Here is a 9475-nt window from a genome sequence, read left to right as displayed (position 1 = left end):
GCACTGGAATAGCATGGGGTGGTCGTCGTATTCTAGCGCATATTGTAGCCAGTCTACATTTTTCTCCTGTATCTTTATAGTAAGCGACCAGACATGTAGCTCATTGTTTAAGACAATATCAACGTTCTATGCCGCATACACACTCCACAAGCCACGGTACTGTGCATGCTGGAGAGTACGTTACCCCTTTTCTGTCCTATTCCATTACCGAACCAAGAGAGGGGAACATGTCTATACCATACTTTTGTAGAAGGGTCAGCCGATATATGTCGCGGGAGGTACACGAAGTTAAAATTACAGAGATTCCAGTTAACACGGAGGCATATCAACAACTACTCTTCTCGCACACCATTCGTCACTGGAACAGGAAATCAAGGAAATGACAGTGGTACACAAAGTACCCTCCGCTACACACTGTAAAGTGGCTTGTAGGGTATAGCTGTAGATGCATATGTACATCCCTCCATAAGCATTCTCATCTCTCTTATCTTATGCTCAAAAACAAACAAACAAAAAAAACACGATAGTCGCAGCATATCGAAAGTATTCTTTGAATACATGTTCTCTACATTTACCTAACAAAATTTTCGCGAGAACTACGTCATCTTCCCAACGATTCCCATTTACGCTTCTTTCCTGTTACACTTTCGTAAGGGCTATGTCGACCTGTTATGATCCTCGTACCGCATTCTGAATTTGTTTTATTCATGTTGTCATTCCAATTTGGTAAGGATTCCAGACACTGGGAAAGTACTCTAGAATTAGTTGTACTAAGCAACATGTATGCCATTGCCCTTACAGATGCACTGCATTTTCCCAGAACTCATCCTACTTTACATTTCTTCTCGTTGGTAATTTGTCTCACTAGTAAATGTAAGTCATTCATCCTCACTTTAAACTTGCCACATATGCCAATGACTTTAATAATAATAATAATAATAATAATAATTTACTTACATCAGTACCTAGCACATTGCTTTAGCGCAACATCAAAAATAGTAGGTTAAAGAAATAGGGCACTTGAAAAGTATTCATTCGATAATTTCAGAAGCAAATGTATCATGTAATTAATTTAAGAACTATAATGGTAACACACTAAGAATTTTGATTATGTCGTAATTTACACAATACAAGATCAAGGTATGCCCTCACCATTATCAGTATATTATTAACCACTATGATTGTAATCTGCAGAGTACGGATATGTGAGCGTGTAAATGAAGGAAATGCTTTTTATTTTCTTTCAGTTATTTCCTTAATGTCTGGGAAGTCAGTATTTATATTTTTTGCAATGACGTCTCTTTGCCCTCTCTGTTTTTCCTTACTTAATTTCCAAAGGGTTTGGCAGTTCTACCCGTGGACTCAAGAACCGTGTCGGAGTTGTTCTTGGCAGCAGGTACAATTACCCTGTGAATGTGTGCCTTTACCTGGCTCAAAAGTTGTCTGCAGACAGTCAGGCTGCCAACCTATCCAAGTGTACAACTCTGAGGCAAGTAACTGTAAAGTACTATCGCATCTTGTAATTTCTAGTTTTTGTTAACACTTTATTGTCCAAAATTTGTCAATTTTGGAAATAAATCTATATAGAACAGAAACGCTTCTACTTGTTTTTCTGACCTCCCACCCCCTCCGCAAACACACACTCCTCTGGATCTGTGCCTGGTGGTATTCATTATATAAAAAGAATATTCGTTAAAGCTTACAATAATTACATTCAACAGATTCTGTGCAATTTTGGTAGTGTCATGTCTCTTGGTTTACGTAAATACTTAATAGCTTCTGATTTCAGCAATTCTTCTGGAACTATGAAGTGGTTTTGCCTCTCAATATATTCAATGGTTAGTTTTATAATACTACTTCCTAGCAAATTTATTTTGAATTTTGAAAGATGTTAACATTCTATATGACAGGCTATTAGTAACTCTACCACTCTAAATGATACATCTCTGGTATAATCAATTATTTCTTGAAATATAATTGGATAGATGAAAAATCTACACTAAGGGGCAGCAGGAGAAAACACATATAGAGGATATTAAAGTCCACAAGCTCCTTCTTCTGGCCAAAGGACTGAAGGGAAAGTAAGAGGGATGAAGCGAAAAGAGTGGCGAGGTTTAAGAAATGGGGAGAGTTACGGAGAAGTTGCCAAAAACCTCAGGTCGTCCTCATCCTGTCCTGTTACATCTCCTCTGACCCAGAGTTCTGAACTTTTCCGTAACTCTCCCCATTTTCTATACCTTGCTAATCTTTTTCCTTCACACCTCTTCCTTTACCGTTTACCTATCTGCCAGAAGAAGGGGTCACTGGTTCTGAAAGATTGCACATTTCCGTAACCTTTATACATGTTTTCTCCTACTGTCACTTGATGAATAGATTTTTTTTATCTATCTAGTTATACTTTATTTTCAAACAATGATTATTTTTATTCAGTTACTTCTCATGCTGTTCTGTGTAGTTGTTACCATAGGGTGACGTCTACAAAACTTGTAAACACAAATATCATTCCTCATATGATACAGTGGAAGAGAGAGTGACAGCATATTTTTTTCTAAGATGAACACAGAATATTAGGAGTAGCCAATTACTTATATCCTTGGTGACATGAACAGGCAGTGAGCCATGGTCTAAGGCATGCTTCTGTGCCCAATTTGTCATCTCCAATGCCAGGAGACATAATCAATGACTATAAAGAGGCAATTTGTTAATTTTCAAATGCAGACTTGTTTAGCATGCCAAGATTGCTGAACTGTTTACATGTAATCATGCAATGGTCGACTTGTGGCGTAATCCACCTGCTAACCTAAGATAGCGAAGTTGTAGCGTGCTCTGTGGAGCATATTCAGCAGAAGTGTTGGTGTGTTTGCTTTATTTAACACTAAGGCCCTCAAGTTGTCTACCTTTACTCCTTCTTATTTTCTATTTCAGTTCTTTTTGTAGTTTTTTATTTTATTTCTATGGCCTCTCTGAACACGCTAGCATAGTAATTACAAGGACCTTGATAGAACACTGGTGTTGGAGAATCGAATTCGTTGACTACTCCGTGGCCCCGGTGCATGATGTGTTATTGCCAATGATAACCACTGTTGTGTTCTTTAGGCTGGATGTTGATGCTTATATTAGTATTTTCTTTACACATTCAGGTTCAAAGGTATTGTAAATCAATTACTTATAGTCTGACAAGGCAACATAAAATGATGATGTATCATTTTAAGTACTGTGCACAGGAGATAAAATTAATAGTTCTGTCATTAGCAGACAAGACAAAATTTAAGAAGAGAGACACGGTAGGAAGTTCAGGGAAGGGAAGGGAAACATTCACAATGTAAGTCAAAATAAACTTTTATTACCTGTGATTAAGTCACATTATAGCGAAATGACTCATCACAATCCATGACAAGAAAAATAAATATTCTAGCTTTTGAATGTGCATTTAGAATCTTTCTTAAAATATTTGATAGGCAGTTAGTAGCACTAATAAAGGCAACACATTCTCTGTATCTTCTACTGTCTGTAAAATACATTTAAATCAAAATACACAGAATATAATTGATCAGTGGATTCTGAGAGTACAAAAATGGTCAAAAACATGAAAATATAATGTGACGTACTGTCAACAAATGAAAATTAAGCTCAACTGAAATGACTGATACCATTTCTGAAGTCGAAATGCCTACAAATTTAATGAAGTGCTACAGTAGTGATCTTAAAACTAAATCAACATGAAAATGGCAGTTTTGGAGCTTGAGAAACATAAGATGGAATTTATCACTATCCTCAGCTTATGGCATGGATGACATCTAAAATAGTATATGGGCCCAATGATAATATTATTCTGGCTTCATATGAATCACTAGTTCAGAGCAGTGATGAATATAATGAATCACAACCTTCAGTTTTGAAAACATTGTGTTAACGTTTTAGCCAACTGACTGTAAGAGTGATGACAGTGAACTACACACAAAGAAACAGTTTCCAAGCCACAAATTAAATTATTTTACATCTCTCTGTTAAAATGAATTATTAAAGATAAAAAATTCATTGCTATTCTACAAGAACTTTTAAATCAATTAAGTAACATTTTAGTCTGAAGAACTGTTGCTACTCCCTCAGAATAAAATGCTGCATGTGTGTGCACATTTTTTTTTCATGAAAAACTAAATACAAAATATTTGACTATATTTACGGAATGATCTAATTATTATAAAATGAAGTAAGGTTAAACACCACAGTAAATTGAAGTGTTGCTCTATGATTATAAACTCAGTTAAGTACAGTTACTATTATTACATAATCACTGTCCACATTTTTCTCATTTGCCCATAAAAGTTAAATAGTAACTGAATCAAAACTATGTCCCTTATTGTGAGAAAATCAATGTAATGAAAGAACAACATTACTAAATGCTGCCATAGCGCAAAGCGTTCCCACAATGATGTGAATGTTGTATAAACTGCTGGTCCCTGACAGAAAGCACATAAAGTTTGCATACAGTGGCAGTCTCTAATAGGCATAGAAAAATTAAAATATCTTATTGACAACATTCAAATGAAATTCCCACTAGTGCTAAATGAAAATACTGAATCTTCAAAAATTATGTAATTTCTAGGTACAAAAGGAACTGATTTATTACTCTTAACACAGTACATTCAGGTAGAAATTTTCCATACAGATTATTATAAGTGCGCCAACTTTACAAAATGATAGGATGTAGAATATTGCTTTTATTGCTTTAGAAAACTTACTGTCAAGCTTACAGGGTATCTATTACAAAACACAATAGTACTTTAGCTTTTAAACATGAGGAAAGAGATGCTAGAATGAAGTCCCCTATAAATACAAGTAATTAGTACAAACAGAATGCATAACATTCCAAGGGAAACCTACAGTGCAGCTGAGACTGCAGAAGAAAAAAAATTCTATAACTGGTCAACCATTATGAGAATTTTGGTACTACTGTTTCCCACATAGACACAATGACAAAAAGAAACAATTAAATGATTCTTCAAAACAAGGTCACATTTCCCACAATGATGATGGACACAGGCAATGCCAAAACACTAGGGTTGTAAGTCTGCTCTGTATAATGTGTGAAGGTGTTCTGACATTTGTTCTTGATAAACAGCATAGATAAACTGAAAAATGTTTACAGTTATGAGGCTGACAGAACAAAGAAGGGCAAGGCAAACTGAAGTTCACGTCAGGCAGGTGTGTCTCAGTGCAAACGAGCAATATCTTCAATAAACAAATGTGCAAGTTACATTTCCCATCTTGCATACAGCCATAATAGTTATGAAACGACTCACATAACACATTTCCATTCTCTTCCTTGTTTAGGTTATGCCCAGGTGACCGAAAGGAAATGTCCGCCCCTCCCCCCCAAATTTCATGTGGACTGTAACTCATCAGTGAGAATATTTCCACATATGACTAACATAACAGTACCGTGAAGGGTTGACCCATTTGAATATGTGCCATATACGAAATCCACAAACTGCAGCTGATTGAGGCGTATGGCATGAGTGTTGACATGTTACTTGAGCAGTTGTGTTGTGTAGAAGACAGCATGTTGCGAGTTCATCAATTTTGAACAAGGGATGATAATCAATGCACGATGTGTGGGTCGTATCACATCTAAGATTACACAAAAATCTGCGTTTTTGAGGTCCAAAATGTCTTCAATACTACGGAGACAACACACAAACCACTACACAGGACGAACACAAGTCACTGATGAACAGATATTATGCCACCACTGCAGAGCCATAGTGGGCAATCGACTGTCTGCTTTGTCAGATCATCATCGATTTGAATCCACATTCATCAGGAACTCATTTTTACCAGGGCTGTATGGAGATGAATGGACTGTGTGGGATCCGGCATTTAACAACCAACTCGTGTCCCAGATCCATCAAATGACTTCTGGTTAGTCAGTGTATTTTCTGCTAACTAAGCAATGAAAAGTTATTCTCAAGCAGACATCCATGAGGCTGAGGACTGGAATTCTGTGTAAGAGAAAAGCGAAACAGTTCTGATACCAATCAAAATTTCAAGTTAGCTGAACTTCAAGCAGCATATCTACTGTTAGTCTTCCAAATGTCAAAAAGGAAAATGGGAAGAAATGATACAATATGGGAACCGGCAGTACTGCAGTACGTACAGAATTTTTCTCAACACTCAGCCAAGTTAATAAAAAAAGGTTTAAAAAGCAGCAATATGGAATAATGTAATATGAAATGGGTCAACATCTAATAAATTATCAGTTCTCATGGCGAGCTCCACATACGTTTCTGTTTCTTTTTTTTTTGTTTCGTTGTACTGTTCAGATGATAACAAGATAATTTATTATTATTGTGTCTATACATGTATTGTTTTATTCGAAATTAGATGGATCTTGAACTTTGAACTGATTTACTGGTCTGTAGCAGCTTTCTACTTCCAATGTGACAGAACACAGTGATATTCATTATGTATCTCATGGAATGCCTACGAATTCAGTTTACACAAACTGCAATTAAACAAACAAAATGCCATAATAACCACAATAAAAAGTATGCATTTAAAAAAATTTAAACTCTTGAAAGTTGCTCATAGATAAATAAAATCTGAATGAATCAACCCACCCACATCCATAGAATACTGGGAACTTATGATGATATGCAGTGTAGAGTGGAGGATACTGCTGGTGTACAGTGAATGTGTTGAAGTACAGTCTGTCGACGAAACCAGTCTTGCGAACTGACAGTGCCTTGCACGCACGTGACACGTCAGGCGCCAGCGCCCAACGTGATGCATAAGCAACAGGCGTAAAAACGCGTGTACTGTAACCCGTCGTCTCTGCCATTTCACGAATTGGCCGCTTGACTGTCATAAAAACGTCTACCTTCGTTCGAGAAGAAAAATTTTCGGTAAAATATAAATTTAGGAGTAACATGAATCAGAATTCAACATCTTATTGACGATTTTAATGCCTCTGGCAAAGAGTTGCAAAAATCTCGTATTGTAATAAATACGTAACGAGTTCGGTTGAGATCTGCTAAACGAATGAGAATTGATTCGTGATAAAACAAGAGAAAACTACCTCTTCGAACAAGGTTTCGATTTCCACGTTGAATCTTCGTTTTCAACCCAAAAAATTGCAACACACGTTCTACATTTATAACTGTCGGAATTTTTAGTGTCCTTATACAAATGGGCGATGTTAAAGGAAGACTTCAGATATACTTACGGAAAGTGGAGACTTGCACTGGAACATAGTTATACTGGGTACAATATCATGAGACTGTGACTTCATGGACTGTGTTCCAACCGAACGATGGGAAAATGCTTTGTATGTAGTGGAGATACGGAATTGTAATTATTTGCTAAAGGAAAAATTTTTGGGTACTGGAACCTTGTACAGGTCCGTTGTGAAATTAGTGACATTTCTTCTGTTCTTTTAAAAATAACTTTCTATACACCGCGACAGGTTGTTAACGGATTGTAGGACAAAAGGAATGCAACCCGTACGTAAGTGAGCCTGTTTGCTTTCAAGTAGAGTGCAGAGACGTGTCGAGTGAGCGCGGACTGTAGTCAACCGGATGTACTCCTGGGGAGAGACAGCTTACTCCTTCTTGGCGCGCTGTTTGCCAGAAGAGCGCTGCTCCTTGGCGGAGCCCTTCTTGCCCTTCGCCGGCGAGGATTTCGGGGATTTCCTGTTGTAATAGATCAGCTGTCCGAAGATCATGGCGTTGACGCTGAAGGCGCTCATGTAGGTCACCACCAGGATGATGTCGCCAGTCTCCTGGATGGAGGTGAAGATGCGCGCCAGTGAGCCGAAGAACAGCATGCAGCCGGTGGCGAATGACAGTTGGCCCGTGCCGCCGTTGCGGTAGTTCGCTATCACTTGCAGCATCTGCAAGCAAAGAGGGAATAAAATAAATACGGGCGTCTTTTCTCTTTCTCTTCCTCTATCTCTGACACACACACACACACACACACACACACACACACACACACACACACAAACACACAAAGACCGTAACCACTACTCACCGCGACACTGAATGCCGCGTGGTGACGATGCGCCAAACTGACGAGTTAAGGGAAGGGTACAGAGTGTTCGCAAATTTCCGTTACAAACTTCTAGGACGTAGAGGGAAGTGGGAACATAATATTCTGAATAGGAATTCATGTCCGGAAACGTACAGTTTCCGTTCTACGACAGTTTCAAAAAATGGTTCAAATGGCTCTGAGCACTATGGGACTTAACTGCAGAGGTCATCAGTCCCCTAGAACTTAGAACTACTTAAACCTAACCAACCTAAGGACATCACAGACATTTATGCCCGAGGCAGGATTCAAACCAGCGACCGTAGCGCGACAGTTTGAGTTCCGATGTTTAACTCATCCACTTATTCTCGAGGAATTGAATTATGCGTGACACAGTACAATTATTAGGTAAAAATTCGAAAGGAAACACATTTGTTTGCATTAATTCTTAAACATTACGTGCTTACATTATTCCAAGACAAAAAGAACCCAGCATACTGTATGTACAGAACATAATATTTAAGTGTTAATACAAATAAATGATCTAAACATAATGAAACATCCATTTATGTTTCGTTATGTTTCTTTTCGATTTATTACCTAGTAATTGTACTGCGTCACACCCCAGTTCAATTCCTCAAGCAGAAGTGGCCGAGTTAAACATCTGAACGGAATCCGTCGTAGAACGGAAACGGTACGTTCCCGAACATGGGTTCCTATTGACAATATTATATACTCACTCTGCTCTACAAGTCCTAGAAGTTTGTAACGGGAATTTGCGAACACACTGTATAAACGGAACAGAGAGGAAGGAGAAACATTCGAGTGATAATACCGGCCGCAAATTAGGTAATCCACTGCCACAAACGTCTATAACAAAGGCCAGTTTGTTATGAACCGGCGCCTGGGAACAAACATCTGGGAAACGGTGAAGCTAGTCGGCTTTTCGAGAGTACGAGTAGGTGAAAATATGTTGGACGTCCAATCCTCGATACAGAACGTGGAGATCGGATGTTTGCCCGCACAGTAAAGCAGGACAGGCAGAGATCTGCGACAGATCTGACGATGTAGTTCAGTGCTGTTGCAGGCTGAAGTCATTCGGAGTACAATGTTGAATATAGAGCTCCTTAGCAGATGAACCCTGCAGTTTCCCTGTTGACCCAGCGACTCGCCCAAATACGATAAAAGACGGCCCGATATCAAGAAGACTGGACCGTAGATCAATAGAAATGTTTCGCCTGGTAGGAAGAATAACGTTTCTTGTTACAGGCCATCACGCTGACGAACGACTACTCGAAACATGTACTGCGTCAAGGGCGCAGGCCGTTGAGTGCTTTATTATGCTCTGAGCGACATTCACTTTGCCTTCAATGGGGCCTGTGACAATACTCGAAGGCACCAAGACAACTGCGGACCACGCGAATATTACTGCGGCGCACCTGCATTT

At 38.5% G+C, this 9475-nt stretch overlaps 1 protein-coding gene across 1 annotated transcript in view; it reads right to left on the bottom strand.

Moving 5' to 3' along the window:
• Window positions 1-5987: 5987 nt before the first annotated feature.
• Window positions 5988-9475, bottom strand: part of LOC124593701 (mannose-P-dolichol utilization defect 1 protein homolog) — a 391941-nt gene continuing 388453 nt past the window's right edge. The window contains exon 5 of the mRNA XM_047132006.1: window positions 5988-7891. Within this exon, the coding sequence (XP_046987962.1) occupies window positions 7601-7891 (291 nt within the window). The 3' untranslated portion in view covers window positions 5988-7600. The remainder of the gene's footprint in view (window positions 7892-9475) is intronic.

The sequence above is a fragment of the Schistocerca americana genome, chromosome 2 (assembly GCF_021461395.2).
Source record: "Schistocerca americana isolate TAMUIC-IGC-003095 chromosome 2, iqSchAmer2.1, whole genome shotgun sequence".
Classification (NCBI taxonomy): domain Eukaryota; kingdom Metazoa; phylum Arthropoda; class Insecta; order Orthoptera; family Acrididae; genus Schistocerca; species Schistocerca americana.
The sequence above is the reverse complement of the archived record's forward strand: the minus strand, read 5'-3'. Positions and strand labels throughout refer to the sequence as shown.